This window comes from Oryza brachyantha, chromosome 2, assembly GCF_000231095.2.
Source record: "Oryza brachyantha chromosome 2, ObraRS2, whole genome shotgun sequence".
NCBI lineage: Eukaryota > Viridiplantae > Streptophyta > Magnoliopsida > Poales > Poaceae > Oryza > Oryza brachyantha.
Window position 1 is genome coordinate 16,362,634 of NC_023164.2, and position 23,664 is coordinate 16,386,297.

At 39.0% G+C, this 23,664-nt stretch overlaps 2 protein-coding genes across 2 annotated transcripts; both read right to left on the minus strand.

The window, feature by feature from the left end:
- Positions 1–4,752: 4,752 nt before the first annotated feature.
- Positions 4,753–8,005, minus strand: LOC102703005 (sugar transport protein MST1-like). The gene is made up of 5 exons (XM_006647346.3): positions 7,854–8,005; positions 7,560–7,675; positions 6,060–6,362; positions 5,328–5,969; positions 4,753–5,209 (listed from the first exon to the last, which is right to left on the minus strand). The coding sequence occupies exons 3-5, from the start codon at positions 6,297–6,299 to the stop codon at positions 4,913–4,915; spliced, it is 1,179 nt and encodes a 392-aa protein (XP_006647409.1). The 5' UTR covers positions 6,300–6,362; positions 7,560–7,675; positions 7,854–8,005; the 3' UTR covers positions 4,753–4,912.
- Positions 8,006–11,248: 3,243 nt separating this feature from the next.
- LOC102703279 lies at positions 11,249–14,668 on the minus strand. The gene is made up of 5 exons (XM_006647347.3): positions 14,475–14,668; positions 14,278–14,351; positions 13,064–13,196; positions 12,480–12,791; positions 11,249–11,823 (listed from the first exon to the last, which is right to left on the minus strand). Exons 1-5 carry the CDS (start codon positions 14,607–14,609, stop codon positions 11,551–11,553), a joined length of 927 nt encoding a protein of 308 aa, XP_006647410.1. The 5' UTR covers positions 14,610–14,668; the 3' UTR covers positions 11,249–11,550.
- Positions 14,669–23,664: the final 8,996 nt, after the last annotated feature.

A 23,664-nucleotide genomic window follows, 5' to 3' on the forward strand; every position in this document is an offset into this window, starting at 1 on the left:
ATATGATACCATATGGTAGTATTTGGTATTGACAGGTATCAAGTGGTACCGATGAGGTATCAGATCATGTATCTAACTAGAATCATCCTATCTTAATAGGATTTTGTTGGACAGTAATCCTCTAAAAAAATTGACTATCCTACTCGTACAATATATGCATTTGAAAAATGCTTCGAGTGACAAGATGCAAACATAGAGAGGTGCATGCTTAGTCCGAAGAACATGTAGAAAGATTGCAAAAGATTGTTGATGACTCATTGTTTCCAAAACCCTGTGCACACAGTGCATTAGGGCATGAGCATGAGTAATGTATAAAGACCATATAGCTTAATCATATGTGTGGACTCCTCCTCTAGAACATTCCTGTAGCCACAATCATATATTCAGGTTGTTAACAATTAGAAGGGCCCTCTGCTACGTGGGCGCCTGTGAGGAATGTGCATCATGCATGCTAAGCAGCATGTCCTATGTGGTGACATCAGAACGAGATTATGTGGGCAAGCAACACCAAAAAGTTTTTGGTCGTTAACCCGATGGATGTTAGTAGCGTAGAACGGGTTTGACAACCGCCTAGCCACTGTTGAGATTAATGGCCCAAACGCTAAAAATTATTTGATTTTCTAAGAACATATAGACACTATAAGTTGACTTATTTTTTATATGGAAGAATAGCAACGTGCAGATATCGATGCAGATGTACTTGCATTTAAATCTTACTACTCTGGTTTGACAACATCATACATACAAAAATACTTTGAGATCCAGAATACTATACGTGGCCAACATATAAGAGGGGCATAGGTGGTTATGTTTTGAGGCCATGCCCCAACCTTGAGAATTTTTTTCCCAAAGGAAGCGCTCCGTCAAGCAGCCAGTCCCCATGGGAAGGACATCAATGCTAATATAAATATTTTTGCAAGCATGGTTTTTGTTGGCACGAGGTCAACTTACCCTATTCTACCGAAGCACATCTACCATGCTCGGAATATGTAATTTGACTTGTCTAGAGATTTTTTCTGAACAACATTTATCCAAAGATGTCTTCCGAGCAACTTCAGTATTCAACCTCTAGGCATTATCAAATAAAGGTGCCCTCGTGAGGAAAATAGGCCCAAGATGTCGTACAAACATTTCTTGTGAAGCCAAGTGGATAAGGATAAATGCTTGCAAAGCATCTATGTTAAGTGGATAACGATGTGTTGAGTATGCTTTTGAGGAATATTCTTTCCAAGATATTTGGGGACCAGCTCTCAAGCATCCTTGCTAGCTCACCAAGTGGTCCTATATGGCTAGTTAAATTACCAAAGTAACATTGGAGGGTCTATGTAAGATCATGGGCATTGTTGTAACTTTCCTAGCTAACCCCAGCCTATAAAAGCCTACTATTTTTCATATAAAAGTTAGATTAACTAAGTAATACACCCTAGGGTATTTGAGCACATCCAAATTCGTTTTGTATAAGCGAAGAAAGTTGTCTTTCATCGCCTATTCATCTTCTAGTTTGTTACATTGTCTCACAACAGTTTTCATTGCTATGAAAGTAGTAATACTTATTTAAGACTCAATAATTTTAGATGAAAAAGTGATCAACCACAAATTTGTAGATCTCATCGAGCACTGCAATTTTCATATGAAGCTTTTCTTCACAAGAGGTCAAACATAGTTATATTATGTTATAGACATAGAGCTGAAATTTAGTAACGGATATTTAAACAAATAAACTATATTAAATACAAAAGTTTCCATTTAATTCTTTATAGATCTCGATGAGATCTATAATTTTGATATAAAGTATTGACTTCATCTGACTTCATATAATTTATTTATAAATTATAAAAGTATTATGTGGTAACTATATGAGAAATTCACATTTAGACTTTTCCGCATACAACTGATACCACATCACAAAAATCAACCTTAGTAGTGCGCTTTATAAAGACTAAAGAGAGCGAGGAGTATAGTTTTCTAAATTTTTTAAATGAAGTTAAAAATATTTATTTTTTAAAAATAAATATATAAATAACAAATTGTTTTACTAGTAGGTGATGGAAAAACTTAATTAGGCTGTAGCGATGCTGCTGGTGGTGCAGTTTACTGTGGTAGATGAAGAAGAATCTGAGAGTAAGAGTACCAAAGGTGAAATTGCTAATTTAGTCATACTCATTTGGTTGAAAAACAAGTTGTTATGGGCTGAGAAATTTGATTTCATTGTCTGTAGTGACAATGATCATGCAAAAGTTCTTACGGTTTTATCCTTACTATTTACTTGTGAAAAGATGAAATACTTTAAGTTTGAATTGTGTTCGGATAGCAAAAATATATGTGGTGTACTCAGCAACACGGAGACAGTTAACATGGACCAAAATCGAAAACAATGTCTGCTACTCAGATGTATGTGCAAGGAGTTCAAACGGTTGACTCCAGTATCAAAACCTATGTTTCTGTCTAATGAAATTGGCAAGATGAGCAAACTGTCAAGTAGTGTACTTTAGATAGCGTTGCATAAGTGGTCTCATCATTTACATGGACGTCATCTTTCCAGAATAAACAATACCAAGCGGACATCTGATATTATTAATTGGATAGCTATTTTTTTCTAGAGAGAAGGCGCAATAAAAATATAGACAGAGGTCATGTCCATAAACCTGAGTCAACCTTCTATTGGAAAGTTGAAAAGAGACATAAATTTGAGTTACTTAAGATGATTGATTTTTTTCACCAGGTGACTTGTACATAGAAATAGACAAGTTTGAAGAAAAACTAGTGGGTGTCAAGATGAAGATCAAAATTATATTCTTCGAGAGTTCAGTGAGAGATTCCATAATAATATTTCAAGTTGGATCGAGAAATCATTAGCTTAGGTAGCTAGTGTTTATATGGTATGCATTAATTCCTAGAGATCTATCTTGTTATGAAACTCCAGCATTGTTATCCTAACAGAGGGTGTGAAATCATTGAAGGGACTTATCTTTATTTTCATCGCGGTTAGTGTATCACTCTAATGTTGTTTTACTTTAAATGATCAAAGTTGTATTTGTGTCTTATATTCCATTTTTGTTTAATATGATTTGTAGCTGACTACAAAGAAGAGAATAGAAAGAACAAAACAAAAAAGAGCAATCGATATAGATGTAGGAGAGAAATAACAAAACAAAGAAGAGCAATCGATAGAGATATAGGAAATGTAATGCGTGGTTTGTTAACTGGCCACTGTCTTATGTCTGATGCATTTTGCAATGCTTATGCAAATAGTCACAATTTACAGTAAGGTCTGCTCCTCAGCCCTTTGTTTTAGGTCTCAGCTTGTAGCCGTTTAGAATAAGTAAGGAAGATTGTTATTGTTTGTGGTCTGCTTTTGGCACTAAGTGTTTTAAATGTTTTCTCTCTATATGGTGTGCCTAGCTCCTCCTTTTGAGTGTGGATGAAATGCAAGCGACTAAATCGTGACCAGAGTATGCGTCGTGTGGTGCGACACCAGTGCAGTAGCCTACAAAGGAAAAGAAAAGCCCGTGGCGATGCTGCTGCTGCTAGAATAAGGAGACTTGGAATGTCAATGCACTGCTAGTGATTGAAAAAACATATGTTATTACCGTGCGGAAATATGTCATAAATCTTATAAAATTACCGTCTCTAAGAGTTTAGCAGTTTGAAACTCAGAGGCTAATCACAAACATATTTAAGGCTTGTTAGTTATAGGATCAAACTGACTGGCACGATCGCGCATTCTAAGAACTTAGGTCCTGCACTGGAGCGGTCTTACCGTGACTCTCAGACCTTGGTGTGTGACACGTCATCGGGTCAACTTTTGACGTCAACAGCGGTCACTGCAGCTCTTCGTTCAGTTTCTTCCTCTCAGTCTGTCATAAAAATATTTCCTTATAGGATAGATTAGATGTGTATGATATTTTTAATGCGATCTTATAATATGCTTCCTTTGCTACTGATTTGACCGATGGATGATACTACTGTCTGTATACGGAGTACTATATGATCTGTCTTCTAAAGGAACTGAGCATGTACTGACGGATAGATTTACTATGGTATTAGAGGTTTTTCTTCACATAAATATTATGTATTCCCTGCTGTATGCTTTACTTATCTCTCAGTGTAGAGGGGTAGGATGAGTGTGCTTACATCTCTCGGTGGAGAGAAGTATGAATTGATGTTCTTCGTATTTTTATTGTCTTTTCTGCTGAAGGTTGGTTTCTCGGTATCCATTATTCATCTTCTCCTTTGAAGGATGTTGATTGTTCATGATTAGTCAGGTTGGTACGCGTGGATCAGTGTTTATTTTTCCATGCTTCCTCTATAACGTGGCCCATGGTATCAACTAAGTTCAGGTTATATCTTACAATATAAGGTTGTTATAGCACGATCTAATATATAATCAACGATCATATCTCTTTTGTTAATTGAGCTCTTAGAAAGTGCTCAGGAGAGAAATAGATAGATTTTCGTTCCATTTAACTTTGATCATGGCTTCATTTCAGCCTGTTAACTTTGATCATGACTGATTTTGTCCTACTCTAATTTAGCGTTAACCCTTCGGACGAATCACCGATACTAAAGATGTTTTAGATTATCATAGTGAGTGACGCCGTTATAATCCTTTCGGTCGTTGAACTTTGTCGTGGCAAGACAGATTGAAGCATGATTCGCATCAATTAACAAACCCAATAAAGCCTAAAACCTGCATGATCGGTCCTTCAAGACGAAGTGGTGCCACTTTCAAAAACCTTCGAGAACAAGAACTAGCATACCATTAGTTATTACCTCATAGTCTTAGAAACTGCTTGGGAAAACTGTACAGAATAGGCAAAGAAAATGAGCATATTTACATCCATCAAACGCTAGCAGTTAAACGGGCAGGACATCTAGCCATCTAGTCCATCTATTCTGATCCTGGCTTAAACTAAGACCAAATCCACACTGCATAGTATGCCAGTACGGCGTTCTTCAGCCGGCACAACATCAGCAGGAAGTACTGCATTTGCACGAAGCAGAGGACGAAACTGAGACCCATGCCGAAAACCTGCCCAGCTGACTGAATCTTCATACCAGGAACGCTGCAGAACAGTGATCCCCATGACCAGCTGAGGCCATAGGAGACGACACAAGTGAGCAGGAATGTTGCAGTGGTATAGCCCGTCAGTATCCGAGTTCCACCCCCGAGCCCGATTTGCGCTTCCACGAGCAATGGGATTGTGATCTTGCAAGATACAATTTCAACCATGGACAGCAGTATTATCATCAGTAAGCGCGAAAACATAGAACTGGATGTGAATTTGTTTTTTTGAGATTTTTTTTCTAGATAGTCAGTCAATTACCTGGCAAAATACCATTAAAATGGCGCTCACGGTGAATGTGACCTCCCGACCGTGGTGCTTTGTTGTGAAGGAAGACCCAAGAATGCCAAAGGAGTTTACCAAAAGAATCACAATATTACTGACAGCTGCAGCATTGCCCTGGGAGTTTGTTGTCTGGTATAGCATTGGCAGGAGCAAAGTGGTGATGTTCACTCTGCTCAATTGCATAAACAGTTGTAGTGTCACCAATGCCCCAATATACATCAGACATTGCTCATTTGTTGGCAAGATCCTCCAAAACGAGCCTGTCTCGGTATTCTTCTGCACGCACTTACCATTGAAACCGATCTGTTTTGGTGTTGTATAAACCTTTAAATTAGCAGTGCTGCAAACACACTGAAGCGCTAGACGGATAAAATCATGCTTGCTGCCAAGGAAACTTGAATCAAGGGATTGCTTATTGCACAATTCAGTATCTTGAATGAACAGATCACCCTGAAGGTTAGCATCATGCCGAGCGCAAAGTTGTGGGGCATAAATATGATTTGGAATCGTAACATAGTTATAGATCCTGGCTGTCAGAACACTAATTCCAAGAAAGAAAGGCAAGGAGCTACGTCGGCATAAGGATCGCAATATCATGGCACAAGCAATTGGTGCACCCTGCCATATTGTCAGGATATAAACACATTAGGCTGTAACACTCAGCTAGATGTGAAGTAAGGAGCTCTTGAACAATGTTTGAATACTAACCTGGATGGCAGAAAACTTTTGCAGTAACCATCTGTAAATGTGAGCTTTGTAGTGGAGGGCAATAGTCCAAATCGCGCTTCCAGTAAGGAAAACAGAACGATCTAACATGGCAGGCTGTCGCCGCACTATGTTGGAGCCTACACCAGCATTCTCCGATGATATGTCAAACAAATGCGCATAATTTCTGTATAAGGAATGCATCTCCTGCTTTGCCTCAGCAATGTTTGGGAAGAAGGCCATCGTGTGCGATTGGATCCCAAACACACCAGCTCTGCTACTTGTACTCCCAAGAAACTGTTATGTCTGATGGAGCAAAAGAAAAGCATAAATTTTTTGAAGAGTAACAGTCTTATCTATCCAAATTGAAATCATAGTCTCCTATGTTTGAAACTACCAATACAAGATTAAGGTTTTGTCTCGTCAGTTGTTTCGGCATGGATCCAGATTGACAATGATGAATTCAGTCTCGGTGCAAATCTTTTTAGAGACTTTTCGAGTAGAACCTCATAGCGAGTACACATTTCTGAACATTTGGAAAGAAAATATTTCACAAGAGAATATTGGGCTGTGACATGATTTGGTAACAGTACATTGGACCATCCGTAGATCAAAAAAAAAAAAAAGAGTTGGTAGAAGACATCAAAGTTAAAAAAAGCACCAGTGCATGATAATAGAAGATATTTTTATGCACACAGCCACTGAATGTGGGCCCTAGCCCCAGCACTCTCACGTGACTCTTCCCCAAATCTAAAGGGAGATCCAAACTAGAGGTCGAGATGCACAAAGGAGTACAGTGTGTGTCCCCTTGCAGCACAGCCAGAGCAACAAGAGCCACACAGCTCGAGATTCCATGGGCCAAACACCTGTACCCCTGTAGGAGTTCAACTTCTACGACAATTTTATCATCAAAAAAATCATTTTTTTTCCAAACTTTTTTTCCCCAAAGAGTTTGGAGGATAAGCTATCCATCCAACTTTCGCGAAAGTGATGGATAGCTAGGACTAGAAGTAGATTTGCACGAGTGGCTACATATCGTCAAGCTAGCGACCTGATCGTGAGCACGCGACGGCTGATCAGTTAACACAGCCGGCAGGGGGCAAGGAGCCAAACTGAAGAGCTGCCATTTGTCACGCAAACGACACCACTTCGATTGCCAACAGCGGTGGCGTCTGAAATGAGGTCGCAATTTGCCGCTGCGTGACACGCGGCTCAGGGAACCAAGAGCTTCTCGAGAGTACATGGAATCAGAATCATCCTGACCTAAGAAAAAGAAAAATGCCTCACAAATTTCTTTCTTTTGTATATATTTGATTTGGCTCTCATTTTTTTCTCCATGCCACTATAGAAGATTAGAAGAAATGCTTGTGGTTAGAAGAGTAACACTGTTGCTTTGGAGTCATGGACGTCATTTACCAAACCCTCCTTTAATAGTTTAGTTGAGGCATAAACAAAAGCGAGAAAAGGAAAAGCTAGCTAAGGGGGATCAGATCAGTTTCTAACCTGCCTGAGAGCCTTCCAGAGGCTACGCACTCGCTCGCGGGCTCCACGGACGGACGGACGGCGACTGGTCACGTCGGCGGCGAGCTTTCTCTTCTCCTCCGGCGGCTCCTGCCGAGCTGATGGCCGGAAACTGTCAGTCAGGCAAGCAACGCTCACTGCAGCTGTGCAGCCGAGAGAGGCCGGCCACGAGACAATTTTCCACAGGCAGGAGAAGCAAAAGATCGAAGAGGAGCACTAGCAAATGAAAACGCAAGGAAGGTAGAGATCGATGGGAAAAATGAAGCATGCACACACCTGCTGCCGTGCGGTGCTGTGCTGTGCTGCTGCTGACTGCAAGAACAAGGGGAGAGGCGACTGTCGTGCTGCCGTGCTTGCTGAGCAGAGAAGAGGAGAGCGAGAGACGCGACAGAAAGGGGAGAGGAGGACAGAGAGAGTGCGAGGATGGGCGCGCGGTGGTAGCTATCGCACGCGAAATGGGCAAAGCTTTAGGTGGGAGGAGTATTCTTCTTTCCTAGTGGGAGAACCGGGTACTCAAAACAAGGTAGGAGCAGGCGGTAAGAGAGCGTGACTGTGCAGATGATGTGAGCGGGGGTTTTGGCAGCTACCGTTCGGGCGTTCGTTCGTTGCAAGTGGGGGGTTTTCGATGGGCGCGCGCGCCGCGAAAATGCTGCGCTCAGGGCAGGCTCGCCCGCGTGCGTTATACGTGGCCGCGGGATGCCACCGCGCTGCCCGCCACGGCGCCACGACGACGACCACTCGGCCAGTGAACAGCCTGACATGGCTGGCGCGGCGGACATGTGCGGTGCGGTACAGTAGAGAAGCCTGCGTTTGCGCCCATCCATCCGGGGCGTCCAAGGTTCCAACAGCGTTGGGACTCGCGTGTTCGGCGGCATCTGGCGGCGGAGCCGAATCCGGCTGAACCGGACATGCCGCCGTGCTTGACCGCGGTTATGGGCACAGGCTGCGTTCTTTTCTACCTATCGGGCTAAACAAAGCTAGCACGTTGTTCAAACTTCATTATGGAGTTCCTTGCTTTTTGCTTCCGAGTTCTGCTTCTTCATTTTATCATCAGCTTCACTCTCCAGTGTACCACTCAGCTCTCGTTGCTTGGCCACCTCAGGCAATGAGGAAGGTTTCTTCGGGGACACACTCCCCTCAGCACTGAATGATATCTGACTTATGCCAGTTACAGTTTGCTGTCATGAAAAAAAAAAACATAAGGTACCAAAAGAAAAAATAAGCTTTCTCAATGAGATCCACTTACAATACAATACTACTCCATAATGAAGAAAATCTAAGATAAACTTCGAGGGCGAATGGGTTTATGCAACATGCAACTTCGAGGGCAGCCATAGGTAGCTTTATGGTTAATTTTAAGAATACATAGCACCAACGTTTTGCTTATGCTTATAAGTATAAATTTTAAAAAAATATTTTTAACTTTTCAGTTAATTTTAAGGTTTTTCATCGTATTTTATTTTTTATATTTACTTTATACATCAATAAGAATACATATACATATAATAATTATTTTTGTTTGTAGATATGTCAACATTTAGCTTTTTATGTGAAAAAAGGCAAACAATGACCCACCTGGGAAAGATGCTAGGTTTTTTAGCTTCTAGTTTTTAATTTATTTTTTAATTATACAACTTTAAATTCTTAAAATCTAATTACGTAGCTGCCGTAGCTTACCCAGATAATACCTATGCTGTCCCGTGGAGACTATGGAATGGGCTTGAATTAATTTTGTTTGGGCCTATGTTCTATCCAAGCCCGCTGAATCAAGTTTGTTCGTATTAGTTCCACTAGCAGAGCATGAAAAGTGCACAACTGTTAAGATAAGATCAACGTGACAGACACCAGCTCCGATGGAGATCCTTTTTTTTCTTAATTTCGAAGTGGAGAAAGGATATGATCCCCATAGTTTTCAAAAATGAAAACAAGAGAGAAACGAGATCCCCATCTCATTAAGATACAATCAAGTTGAAGAAATCGACCGTATAACTTCACTGCTAACGTGAACTTTGTTTAAGCCCTACCAAACGTAAACCATAGATAGATTGTACAACACATGGCTACATCATCCAAAACCACCTTGAATCTGTTAATCAAGTGTTTTCCGGACTATTCTACTACCAGTGATATTGTGTTCGGTCACTTCGGTGCTAAAGATTAGCAACGTATTTTACACCTCATAGTACTCTAAGGTGATCTTTATCTTATCTCAGTAATATCGCGTACCTTGTTCTATACGGTAGAGGAACAAAATTCTACTTAGATATAGAAACATAGATAATCTGATGTACCTACTAACTGTTCTGCCCAAGAATTTTATGCAGTGATATTCGGTTCAGGGACAGCCATATGTAGAAATACATGACCTAGGAGGAGAGGCACACCTCAAAAAGCTTTGAGATGTTAATTGACCATGAGAGACAGTTATAAGCCAAACAATATAAATCTTATCAATTCAATATCGAAAAAGCCCGACAATACCTAGTTGTCGACAACCACCTCCGTGCTACCATGGCAATATAATTGTTGACTATATTAGGGTTTTCTCCTTATATGTTTTATTGATGTGAGATTAATATAAGTTGAAACTGATTACAACTGATGAGAGTAGGGGTATTACCTAAGGAGGACTGAACATATATAAAAATATATATTTACTTCTTATTAATATCGTCCTTCGTATACCTTATACCTTAGCATGACCAACTCCTATATCCTCAAATACACTAGTTGTGGATTTCATATACATCTCTTAACTAATATTCTTATAAGGTTTGGATGTCATATACAAATCTTATATTGTATTTCTATAGGTTTGGATTTCATATATAACCCTTGCTATCTCCGTTCCAAAATATAATTATTTTTTGTGTTTAGCGGTGATTAAGATTGAAAAGAAAAAACTATGATGTACCTTAATAAATGTAAAATGAATATGGATGGGAGGGTATGTGAGGGTAAAATAAAAATAATCTTGAATATGAAATGTGTGATGAAATGGATGGAGTAGTACTATAAATAATATCAACACTATTTATATTTTTGGTATCCCAAAATACTAATATTTTAGAATGGATGGAGTAACTTCTATTTCTATAAATATAGTTGTATCTTATATATAACTAAAATCAATTTATACCGATATAATCTAACCCACCGTGATCTAACAACTATGATATTTTTTCTAATTAATGTGATAATTTCTAATATCTAGAGTGAACATGTAATTCTTTTTTAGCTTTTTTTTATAATATAATAGATAGATTGATCTTAACCGTTGATTTAAAATTCTATTGCCAATAAAAATATTACTATGAGTAGATTTATGTGACAGTGTAAACAGATATAATAAAAATTATAATTTATTAGATTACAAAAAATAAACGATTTAAATTAGTGGTTGAAGTGGATAGCATGCTAAAACAACCATCTTTACCAATTTTAGACATCCGTGAGAACGCTACTCACTCCGATTCCAGCTATAAGTTGTTTTGACTTTAATTAAAGTCAAACTATTTTAAGTTTGATCAAGTTTATAAAAAAAATAGCAAACCTAAGACACGCATATTATGAAAATATATTTAATTATAGATTTAACGAAACTATTTGTAGTGGTATATGTTACTATATTTGTCTATAAATTTAGTCAAACTTAGAGTAGTTTGACTTTGACCAAAGTCAAAATGACTTACAACTTATAACTGGCAGAAAGAGTATTTGGGATGCAAAATGTTTTTTTTTCCTGACAACAATAGGTAACCAACAACTAACTCATAAATGTTCATCAGTCTACACAATGCACACATAATCCGAGTCAGATTGTTCTGACTTACACAGGCCATAAGCTAAGATACCACAGTATAGTGTTCAGGTAAGAATGCAATAACGCTTGAATGATGATGATGATAACAAGTTAACAACAGAGACGATCGACAGACTGACCACAGCTAATTATTCAGCTCTCCGGAGAATATCAGACCAGCGCGATGCTGCTCCCGCCGCCAGGAGGCTTCCTGACGCCTCCAAAGTAGTCACGGGAGGCCACCTTCCCGTCGGCGAAGATGTTGCTGCCACTCATCTCCTTGAGCTTCGCCGTGCTCAGAGCCTTCTCGGCCGAGCCAGGGGGAGCTTCTTCTTTGAAGATATTGTTGCCCGTCAACTCATGGAACTTCTGGTTATGGATCTTCTTGGCGGTCTTGACCGCCGGCTCCTCGCCGAACATGATATTGCTTGGGCCTCCGGCCGGCTACACATGCATCGATTATCAAGAGTGAATTAAGACGGTAATATACACCAGATACATAAATGCGTTTGGCTATTTGCTATTATAGGAAAGTACTACAGCACCTCATGTTCCATAGCAGTTAATGTATTTCACATTTTCTTTAAAAATACTGAAAACAGTTTAATCTGATGCACTATAGCATTTAACATGTGGTCTATTATTTAGGAAATATTGAGCCTGAAATTCAGTCAACGACCACAACTATTTGAAGGTTACTCTGGATTTCTTTCAAAGGCTTCCATCGTTTCAATTCTGCTTCTGCTCATAAGCCAAAATTTAAATTTTAAAAATTAACTTTAGAGTTGATTTTTTATTCTTCTCATCGTAGTTTGTTTACAACATTTGCTTTTGAATCACATTGGAGATTGGACATGTATATAAAAGTTATACCCACAAATTAATTTTTGCTTGCTAATAAGTCATTTCGCTTATTATTCCAATAAGCGAAACAATGAGAGAGAAATAGAGCGAAAGACATTTTTTTTAGAATCTTAGTAAAGACAGAAATCGCATCAAGCGGCAAATTTAAACAATCATGCTTTATGGCGGACCTACAAGAGAATCTGTAGTTGCGAGCATACACAACAAAACCAAATACTATAGTGAGGGTTACTTACATTGGATACTTTAACTGAAGTGTGGATGCTTCTTGGTTGTGGAAGCGCAAAATCTAAATTTCCCTGCAGCTCCAGATTACGAGCAGCTAAGGGTCTAGCAGGAACCTCAGGTGGTGGGCCGAATATATCGCTCCCGCTGAGCTCCTTGCTTTTTGCTTCCGAGTTCTGCTTCTTCATTTTATCATCAGCTTCACTCTCCAGTGTACCACTCAGCTCTCGTTGCTTGGCCACCTCAGGCAATGAGGAAGGTTTCTTCGGGGACACACTCCCCTCAGCACTGAATGATATCTGACTTATGCCAGTTACAGTTTGCTGTCATGAAAAAAAAACATAAGGTACCAAAAGAAAAAATAAGCTTTCTCAATGAGATCCACTTACAATACAATACTACTCCATAATGAAGAAAATCTAAGATAAACTGGCAAAATGCACTTCATTTAGGCAGGGTTGATGGGTTGGACGTTTGATATCATGATTAGAGAAGAGTTGTATCTCAAACAAAGTACTCGGTTCAGACTTCAGACACATGTACATGTACCAAATTATTTTTAATGTAGTAAGCAAGACATCAAGAATCAAGATACCTGATACATCCTTAATGATGTTTTGCTAGGAGGATTTGAGGCACCAGAGCCAGTTTCAGAATCTCCAGCACTCTGTGCAGAAAATATTCCACTACCGGTCATTTCTTTCATCTTTGAGCCCGAGCACGTTTTCCTGTGACCAGAGATATAAGAAGGTAACAATAAATATGTAAATACAATAAGCTTTACACCTTCAGAAATGGGGGAGAAAGGAATCGTATGCATTATGTAGGAATCTTCTTCTATGCTAGGAAAGCATGAAAGCTAATGCTCAGACTGAAAATGTGGAGAACTGACTATACTTTTCATGCTCGAACTCTCTTGTCCGACAAAAGTCACAAAATACAGGATATACTATTATGACCAACGAGAATCGAGTTGCTTTGGTAAAAACTATGACCATTTACATTTTGAAAGTCATATTCTTGCTTGAAAATCGTCTTAACATACTGTGACACACCTGTCAACTATTTACCCCGATGTGAGCAACACCCTTAGACTCCAGCAATAAAGCTAAGTAAAAATAAAAATTCTGAAAATAACAGAGCAGTACAACATCTAATTACTCCTAGCACCTGAGTGTAACCAGACTACCAGAGGTACTACCAGTCTACCACCCATGGCTTCTCGTGAGTACAAGTTGGCAGGCACATCAAGGTCGACAAAATTCACAAAACCTCTGGCTTTCCTTGGCACCTACCCGCAGCAACCCGAATGGTTAAGACGGACGTTTGCAGCCCCAAGACCCTTCTGCACATCATTCTCAGTACGAAAATCACGGCCTTTAGCGCATGGAATGCCATGCGTACAGGTACAGCACTGCACACTTGGAACCTACTAGCAATGTCCATACTAGCACGAGTGTGTGCAATAACAGCGAAAAGGCCAAATTCCAGCTACATGCATGTGAAGGCAGTAACTAACTGACTGCTACTAAACCAAAAGAGTTGAATTGAAAATTTGGTAAGTCAAACGCTTATTAATTAATTCCGGGGGGGGGGGGGGGGGGGTTGCCTCTATAGATGAGATGCATAAAAATGCATAAAAATCTACAGCATTCGTAACAGTAATCCATTTGAAATCACTGCGACCAAATGCTGCATCTGTGCAGGAAACCACACGGCGCGCGCTCACGCAAAATGCGGCTGTGGACGAGCATACACGGCACGGCAACGGCGCGGATCGAACGGATCAGGGGGGCGCGAATCTCTCACCTCTTGCTCAGATCCTCGGCCTCCAGCTCGGTCACCGGCGCCCCGAACATCGCCGGCGTGATCCCACCGGCCGGCTAAAGCAAAGCAACACACAGGCGAAGGCGATTAATTAAACAACACGTCGAAGAAGGAACGGCCGGATCGACGGCACGTGCGGTGCGGGTGAGGCGGGGGCGAGCGGAGCCGAGCGGGTTTACCTTGAGGCTGGGCCTCGAGGAGGGAGGCGCGGCGGTGGCCGCCGCCGCCGCGGCATTATCGGGGCCCGTCTCCGACCAGCTGAGCAGGCCGGCCGTCGAGGCGTGCGTCTTCCTCACCGGCACCGCCCTCTCCATCTCTCTCGCTCGCTCGCTCTCGTTTCAAGTTTTGAATTGCTGGAGCGCCTCTTGCTTTGCTCTGCTCCAACAGCTTCTGCTGCCTCGGCGTGGCCACTGTCCTTTTAAATAGGCGGCTCTCCTCTGCTAATGTTGATTAGTACAGTACTCTCTCCGTTTTAAAATAATAAACGGACTTTCAACTTCGGTTTAACTTCCATGGCTTACCCTTCGGTTCATGAGCCGCTACGGAATTTAAAATTTTAAAGTTAAGTTTAAAGCTTTATCGTTGTTTATTTTTTAGCATTTTAATAAAGTTATTAAGAATATCACATTATCTTTTTTCTTATCCTGTGCTTATAAGTTAAAATTTGAAATTTTAACCTTAAATTTGAGTTGATTTTTGGGAGTTTTTTTGCCGAGGTTTATTTTCCAGCATTAACTTTTAGATTGCTAAAATTACATATATAAAATTGTAATTTATATTTTTATTTGTAAATATGTTATTTCATAAACTATTTTTAAACTATTAACTTAGTTCCAAAATAAGATCATTTTTAGCGTATAAGGGTTCAAAACGAGGAAGATGGAATTAGTAGAGTAGTACGATGGATAGCTAGATAATGAATAAAATATATTGATTTGTAAATAGGGTTAGTAAGGGGATAAAATAAGTTTATTTTGGAAGAAATAGTAGAAGCTAAAAAAGTTGCCCCCACCTTAAAATAATTGTATTATTCATTCATCTCACCCATTCCAATAAAAAACAAATATATTATAATATATATTTCACTCTACCAATCTCAGTACAATTATTTTTCACTTTATCTACTTCTAGCATATTTGTTCTCTATTTTTAAACTTAGGTGCAATGATTCTGAAAAGTAAATTTATTTTGAAACAAAAAAGGTAGAAAGATAAACTTAATTAAACAAACACAAAACAATAAGGGCTAAGTTTTGTTATAAAGTACTCCTCAGATATTTTTTTATGTCACCGGTTGATGGGGGCGTCACACGGAGCTAGAGATGCAACGGGACCCGATCATCATTTCTATGTGGTGAATTCATCCATTAGGATATGGCGATGTTTAATATGTATCATTCATAGGGAATCGAATGGAGTACCACTCCCTGTCCCCGTTCCATATAATGACCCGTTTATACGGTATATGCACCCAATATGGACTTTATACATATTTTGGCTCAAACCAATTAAGTCTAATAACCATGGTATATAAAACACAACTCTAGTCAATAACCCTATCCACGGTGGAGGCGTGGAGCACGAGCACTCTAGCTCTAGGCAAGTCGGCCGAGCGGGCCTCCTGCCGCTTGGGGCTCTGCCCCTTGAATCGGCCCACGGCTACTCCGCTCGCTGCCTCACCGACGTGACTCCTCTCCACTAGCCTTCGCGCCACCGCCTATCGATGCCGACGCGCAATGGCCCTGCTGGCACGAAGCCCTCTTGCCTGCAGTCTAGCCCTTCTCCTTGCTAGTGATCGGATATAGGTTAAAATATAGCCCCACTATGGTTGACGGAGATAAGGTTGGGAAAAAATTTATCACCATAGGAATTAGACACGGTGATATCTCGACGGTGGATTTCTGTTGATATCTCTACACGGAGGTGAGACACATGTGATAATAGGATCAGGGTCACCGATGAAACGTAACTCAAGAGGTGAGACACATGTGACAATAGAATCAGGTCACCGATGAGACGTAACTCAGTACGTGGGTAGCTGACCGTGAGCCCCACCACCACTGGAGTCCGGGGAGCCCATTTCGCTGGTGATAGGATCGGACGCTGATTTGACGTCCCGATTTTCTCTTCGACCATTATGATTTCTTTATTTATTGTTTACTACTGGCAACCGGGTCCCATGTGCATGGCTCTCTTCTGCTCAGTGATTACTGGGTGATTAGGCTAGTGTGACGGTCGATGGCACGAGACCGAGCGATGGCTGGACCAGCTCCTCAAGGTCCAGTTCATCTCTGTCGCTTCACGCAATCACGCCACATGAATCTTGTCTACCCAAAAAAAAAAAAGCCTACAAAAAACCCGGCGAAGACGACGATTCCATAGTGCTCCCGTAGACTGTACACACGATGACTTGTGTGATCCATTCCACCGTACGAGAGCGAAGCAAATTAAGAACTTCAGAATTCAGATCAGGAGGCCGGCTGTTTCGGTCGGCCACTACCTCTATGGGAAAAAAAATTAAAAATTGTACATTTATATTTTTTTTATTCTGCAAAAATGTACACTTAAAAAATTAAAACTACAAAACTATGCATATATCATATGATGGGGGCACAGTGGGGTGGCATATAACTATATAAGTATATTTGCAATCTCATCTAGTACGTGTATATGCCTGCAAAATGAAAGAAATAAATGTCTACTTTTATATCTTTTCCTAGCTCTATCCAAGCTGTGAAAACGAAAAACCATGCGAGCAACTTGCATATGCACCAGTAGATCGCACATGTCCACGCAGCCATGCATATTCACAGCAGCAGAGCGAGCGAGCAAAGCCTGACTGCCTGACAGCGACTGCTTGCTTGTTTGGAGTTACAGCCAGATCATGTTGCGACGACTAGCATGTGACTTGCTCTTTTTTTTTTTCCCTCTCCAGCGAAGTCTGCGCGGCAAATGCTTGGTCGTTACTGGTCGATGATTTATTACTTTCTCAACGAGATCATCTGCTCTACGTAGGTGTATAGATTTAGAGCAAATGGGTCTACATTTTATACCTTTTTTATTTCTAGTTATGCGTATAAACCAAAATTTAATTTTTCAACCTTAAATTTGATTTTAAATCGTTAATAATATATATATAAGTTTTATTTATAAATTATTTTTCTTTTGTAAATATATTGTTTTGCTAGCTTTTCCATAAAAACCACGAACGATCGCCCCCTTAGTAACATCCTACTGCATGTTAATCCTATTTTATTCTACATGTATAAAGCAGGAAGGTCCATAATTGCATCCTCGTTCACGTTGCACGGGTATGGGAGCTCAGCGGATGTGGGCGCAGTCAGAGATCTGGAAGGGAGAGTTGAAACAACACTTTAAAGAGAGAAAATTCCACATTTAGTTTCCCAACTTTTTATGATATCTTATTTCTATTTTTGAAGTGTAAAATATCAATATCAGACATATTTTATATTTTAGTGGCCATGACCATGCAAATAACGACCATATCCAGTTTCTCGTTTAGAGTATGTACGTTGCTTCTTTAACGCCATCCTTTATGTAAGTTTCATGAACATGATTACCTAAAGTGATATATCATCTTAAAAAGTTTGAAAGTAGGATAAAACACCGCTCTCTGAATACATAGTTTTATCTATTGTCATTTCCTAAGTTACATGGAAGACACAAGCTATCTAGGTAATAATGCATAGAAGGTTTCAATCTCCATAAAACTCATTTTATCTCTCTTCATTAATACTTTGTCATATCATCGAAAATATCTATAGGGCACCCTATTTATTGCCTATAAAACTTTCATTGAGATTGGCCTTAGAGTACCTTAGGATAGAAATGGACCAAAACCCATGGGTTCTTTCACAACCCTATTTAATTTCTAAATTTTTTCGGTTCAAAACTCTATACAATTTTATTTTCAACCGTTTGAGTTCGGTCCTTAAATTTTATATGCAGAATGATTGAGTCTATTATCACCCCTACCCCGCTGGTCACCATCGCCTTCCTCGTACGTCTTTCTTCATCAGCCACAACCACGCTGACGGGTTGTTTAGTTTGCAAAAAAGATATGCAAAAACATCATATCAAAACTTTAAACACACATTTGAAGTATTAAATTTAGTCTAGTTACAAAATAAATTTCAGATTTCGCCTGAAAACCGCGAGACGAATCTTTTGAGTCTAATTAATCCACATATTGGTTACTGTAGCACTTATGGTTAATCACATCCTAATTAGACTCAAAAGATTCGTCTCACTATTTCCTCCATAACCGTGTATTTAGTTTTAATGTTTATATATATTTAATGTTTCATTTAAATATCCAAAGATTCGATATAATATTTTTAGGAAAAAAAATTGGAAACTACACAGCCCCTGAATCCGCCATCTGCGGATCCAGCGGCCGAGAAATCCGAGCCATCGGATCGATCTGACTGCTGCGACAATGAGGGAACGCCGGCAGCCGGCCGGCAAGTGGCGAGCTGCTCCCGCCCGACGATGAGCCCAGCCCATGATGAAACTGCCCCCTCGTCTTTTTTTTTTGGTATGTTTTTCCTTTCCTTTTCTTTTTCACTTTTCACTGATCTGTCCGTATTAATATGCAATAATGGTTTACTGTTCATAGATATATGGATATGAATTCATTCTGAAAAAATGATTTTTATTTGGTCTAGCTGCATTGTATTAGAAACATGTATATTTTATTATAATTTAGAGTAGTTTGGACTTGGTAATATTTCAACACATGATGGTTGGGGTAATCCATCCAAATAGAAGTGACTATACTCAAGATTCATACATCCAACCACACAATCTCATGCTTATAAGATTTCACATTTGAACAACCAAACAACATCTCAACCAAATAAGACTCAAATAATATATGCAACCAAGGCCCTAAGTAGACTAGTGGTTGCAGCGATCTGAGCATCTAGAAACCTAAGGTTCTGGGTTAAAATCTTCATAGGAGCATGAATTTCAGATCGGGTTGTTTGAGGGCTAAGTTCCTACTTGAGCTAATTTTTTGAATTTAAAAAATAATTACATATATCTGGTTGGATATAGAGACCGAGTAAAAATATATTTATCTAAAAATAAAAAATAATACATGCAATCAAATACGCTCCTTTTCCACCTCGCTAACCAGGGCAGTATCAGCCTGGATAAGACACATTGGCTAGTCTAGGATAATAGAACCAACAAAACGGTTTGTTTCCTAATACTCAGAAATTTTGATTTTTGGCACCGTTGTAGTTTGACCACTCATGTTTTATAGATAAAATAATGCCTAAGTATTAAAAATTACAATAGATATATATCACATTTAAATTATTAAAAATTACAACATATATCACATTTAAATTACTTTATAAAAAATAGCACAGCAAAATAAATAATATTTCTATATATTTTAATGAGATAAATCGCTAAGTTTATGTCCAAAAGTTAACGTCATACTCTGTCCATATATTTTATATGATACCGTTGACTTTTATGTTTATGTTTCACAATTTATCTTATTAAAAATTATATAATTATTACTTATTTTATTATAATTTGATTTATTATTATTAAAACTTTAGCATGACTTATAAGTTTTCATATTTGAATAAAATTTTTAAATAAGATGAATGGTTAAACATAAACATAAAAAACAACCACGTCATATAAAAAACCCACGTCATATAAAAAACATGAAGGGAGTATTAAAAACTAGAGGAAAACCGGAGAAAATATTATGAAATTGATGGAGCATTAAAGAAAACGATGAATGGCTGGTGTGTCACGCGGCAAGCACAGACAGCGTGAAAATGGATATGAGCCAAGCGAGATCCCAAAATTGGGAATCGGATACTTGGTCCTTCGTCCTTTTTGGGCTGCAGGCTGAATCAGTTTCCTAAAACAGAAAAAGGACACTTGCATGTCCCAAGTTCAAGTATAAAATTTGCCTATAAATTGGTGCTTTTCCTCCTTAATCTTAATAATGCATTAACCCATTCAGTTTGTAGTCAAACCTAGCAAACAACTTGTTGGCGCAAAAAAAGTTACCTACATATTCTACATAGATAGTATGGTATAGTCAAGTTTCTACGAGATTTTTTTGAAACAAATTAGCAAATCAAAGTTATAAAAATGAAAAGGCACCATGGGGGCAGGAAAGGCCCATGTAACCTGGATAGCACCTTCGGACGTCTGTTGCGTCATGTATCCAAGCTCCGAGCCTAGTGACGGATTTAGCCAACGAGATTAGGGGGTCTAAACAAGTTAGATAGAGTTTTAGTCTCTGTTTTTATTGATATTAGCCATAAAGTTTTAGGAGGATCTTCGTGGGGCTCCAAAGGCTTTACCGGAGATAGCGGGGGCTCAAGCCCCTGCCGCTCTCATGTTAAATCCGCCCCTACCGAGCCATGTCTGAGGGCATGTACAATGCTCCACTTTGACGAGTAGTCTCAATGTCATACGTCAGATTCTAGAAGATGTGGAGGAGAGAGAAGAAATCAAGTGGCTTATGTAGGTTTCTCGTACCTTCTACAAGACTCGGTTGCCTCGTGATAGAAATGACAAATATGTGTGGTCCCTCCCAGCAAGCCTTGGCAAAAAGCTCTCGATGTATCGCCTAAAGCCTCCGCGACCAGTGAAGCCATGAGCTCCGCTAGCCCATCGCCGCTCCGTCCTGAGCCACGGTAGAGGAGTCGCCAGCGAAGTCTCCACTTGATCCACCCTAGCTAGATTTGGCCTCAATTCGTCCTAGAGCTCGCCGACCTTGCCGTGCAGCCTCGATCTGCACAACCCCGACCGCTGCAACCCTGATTTGTGCCGCCTTGCATCGATCTACCCCCTCCTAGATGATGAAGGTATGGACGGAGAACCGAAGAAAGGAGAGGTCATGAAGTATGAGTATATATAGGGATATTACATTAACGTATATGGTTGGTAGTGTTTTACTATAAATTTTGGACTTATCGTGTGGACATAAAAATAATATGAGGACTAAAAAAGATGGGGGCTGAAATAAAAAGTTAGAGACACTCGTGAAACCACTCAGTATTATGAATGATTTTTTTAGCACGTGGTCTTAAGTTTACGTGGTACTTGAGACCACGGCTGGTTACTGTATCGTGCAAAATCACTAGAAAGTTAGGCCGACGTATAAACAGCTACACGGCACTTATACTGTATCTGAGAGCCTTACAAAAAGTCAGAAACCCAACAGAGGCTCACTAGAATATGAGAACATCACTAGAATCATGTTGAAAACACGTTACCATGTACGTAATTGTGGCGTATAGCTAGGGTCTAAAATTAATGTGCTAGTACACACGAGTTCATTAGCTAGCGTACCACCTCGTCACTGCCTCTCGAACCGACCTTTCTTAACCATACCTATCAATAAAAGAATCTGTGTCACAACTTCTCTGTACTTTGACAAATCCCAGATCAAAACCAGCTGGCCAAATTATACTTTTGTGCACGGCTATCTTCTTAGCTCTTGTGAAAGGGACAGTATCGTAGGTCACATCTAGACGCCCATCGCAGCCACGCTGGCCCTTATCTTTTCCAATCTGTTAATGCTTATAAACTAGAGTTTAAATCTTTTGGTCTTAGATTTAGAGTTTAATTTTAAGGGTTTTTCACTATAGTTTATTTTTATTCTTGGCTTTTAGATCGTCAAGAACATGTATATAAAAGTTTTACTTATAAATTATTTTTAAAAAATATATACTATTTGTCTTTTTACATGAAAACGGCAAAATCACCCAGGGAATTGGCACTTTCGAGTTCTAGGGCTGCAAAAATTATCACCCACGGTGTGGTGTCTAAAGTAATCCCTTCGTGTTTTAATAGATTACTTATTAAAAAATTATTTAATCACTATTCATTTTGTTACGTTTGAAATTATTACTAAATATACTTTAACTATAACTTAACTATATTTAAAAAATAAATAAGACGAATTATCAAACATATGAAAAAGACCACGACACCATCTACTACGAAGTTAGCATATCGCTTGTGCCGACATGTAGAGGCTGGCTAAGCATGCACAAGGAAAAAAAAATGAAAGGTTGATGGTAGATACGACTTTCCAATTTCCCAAGAACACACGTACGTACCCATATACTCCCTCCATATTTTTTACATGACACCGTTAACTTTTCATTCTACGTTTGACCGTTCGTCTTATTTAAAATTTATATGTAAAATTACAAAGTATACTTAAAGATTCTATAATAATAAATCATATTATAACAAAAGAAATAATAATATATAATTTTTTTGAATAAGACGAAGGGTCAGACGTATAACTAAAAGTCAACAGCGTTATATAAAAAAAAAATACTGAGGGAGTATATAATATAGTCATGTTCACATGGAAGTCTTGAATAAACATCCGAATGTGATCATGTTACCGATGTACTACTATACACTATCCCACTGGAATGTTTGGATCGAACCGTGCATACGCTCCAAGGGAAGCTTCTAGAGAAATAGATATTTGTTCGTATTATCACTGATAATTTTTCCTAGCTAGTGTATCGTTTTCTAAATTCTACTAGCACAACATTTTGATAAATCAATTGATCTCGAACAATTACACTCGTTAGGGTATGATAAAATTAGTTTAAGATCACTCTCACTCTCTGCCAAAGGTAGAATCGAAAAAATATTCAAACAGCATAGCTAAGTTCATATAGACTTAACTATTTCTAAAATTTACATGGTGAATTCACACGATTATAACGGGATTACGAGCCTAGGGTCAAGCTCTGCCATAGGGCCTGGTTTCACCCCTGCTCTTTACATAGTTACATATGATGCACACAATCTATAAGTATATAAAAAAGAAAGAAAATGACAATAACAACATAACAATAAATATATATCGTGCCACTAGGAACGACAACACGCGGACAACGAACTACATTACACGCATGATAATAAATATCCTAAGATGGGTAATGGAAAATGACCTATTTGAAAAGGTACTGGCGGATGAGAATGAGATGTGTTTGAAAAGGATATGAACGGAGTAGAGACAAATGGAAAATGAATTATTTGAAAAAGGCCAATAACAGCCTAACAGGGTAGTGTAAAATGTGAGGGACTACAGCAGCATAACGTGGTCTCCGGTATGATGAGGAAAGACTATTTAACAAGTCATCACAAAAAAGTGAAGCAAGCTGCGTTCCGTGGTGAAAGATTATCTAATTTTTTATTGTTATTTAATTATATAAATAATAGAGTTAATCACTAAAAATTTAAAAATTTGCTTAAGATGTTGAACTTTCATGTAATTTATATATATATATATATATATATATATATATATATATATATATATATATAATTTAGT

What these genes read in the sequence shown, in the direction of transcription:
- LOC102703005 (XM_006647346.3), bottom strand. Translation starts at nt 6,299, where the DNA reads ATGGCCTTCTTCCCAAACATTGCTGAGGCAAAGCAGGAGATGCATTCC. An exon ending in AAAAGTTTTCTGCCATCCAG is followed by an intron (nt 5,970 to 6,059) that starts GTTAGTATTCAA and finishes ACAATATGGCAG; the next exon opens with GGTGCACCAATTGCTTGTGC. An exon ending in TTTTAATGGTATTTTGCCAG is followed by an intron (nt 5,210 to 5,327) that starts GTAATTGACTGA and finishes GTATCTTGCAAG; the next exon opens with ATCACAATCCCATTGCTCGT.
- LOC102703279 (XM_006647347.3), bottom strand. Translation starts at nt 14,609, where the DNA reads ATGGAGAGGGCGGTGCCGGTGAGGAAGACGCACGCCTCGACGGCCGGC. An exon ending in CATCATTAAGGATGTATCAG is followed by an intron (nt 12,792 to 13,063) that starts GTATCTTGATTC and finishes TTTTCATGACAG; the next exon opens with CAAACTGTAACTGGCATAAG. An exon ending in CTTCAGTTAAAGTATCCAAT is followed by an intron (nt 11,824 to 12,479) that starts GTAAGTAACCCT and finishes ATGCATGTGTAG; the next exon opens with CCGGCCGGAGGCCCAAGCAA.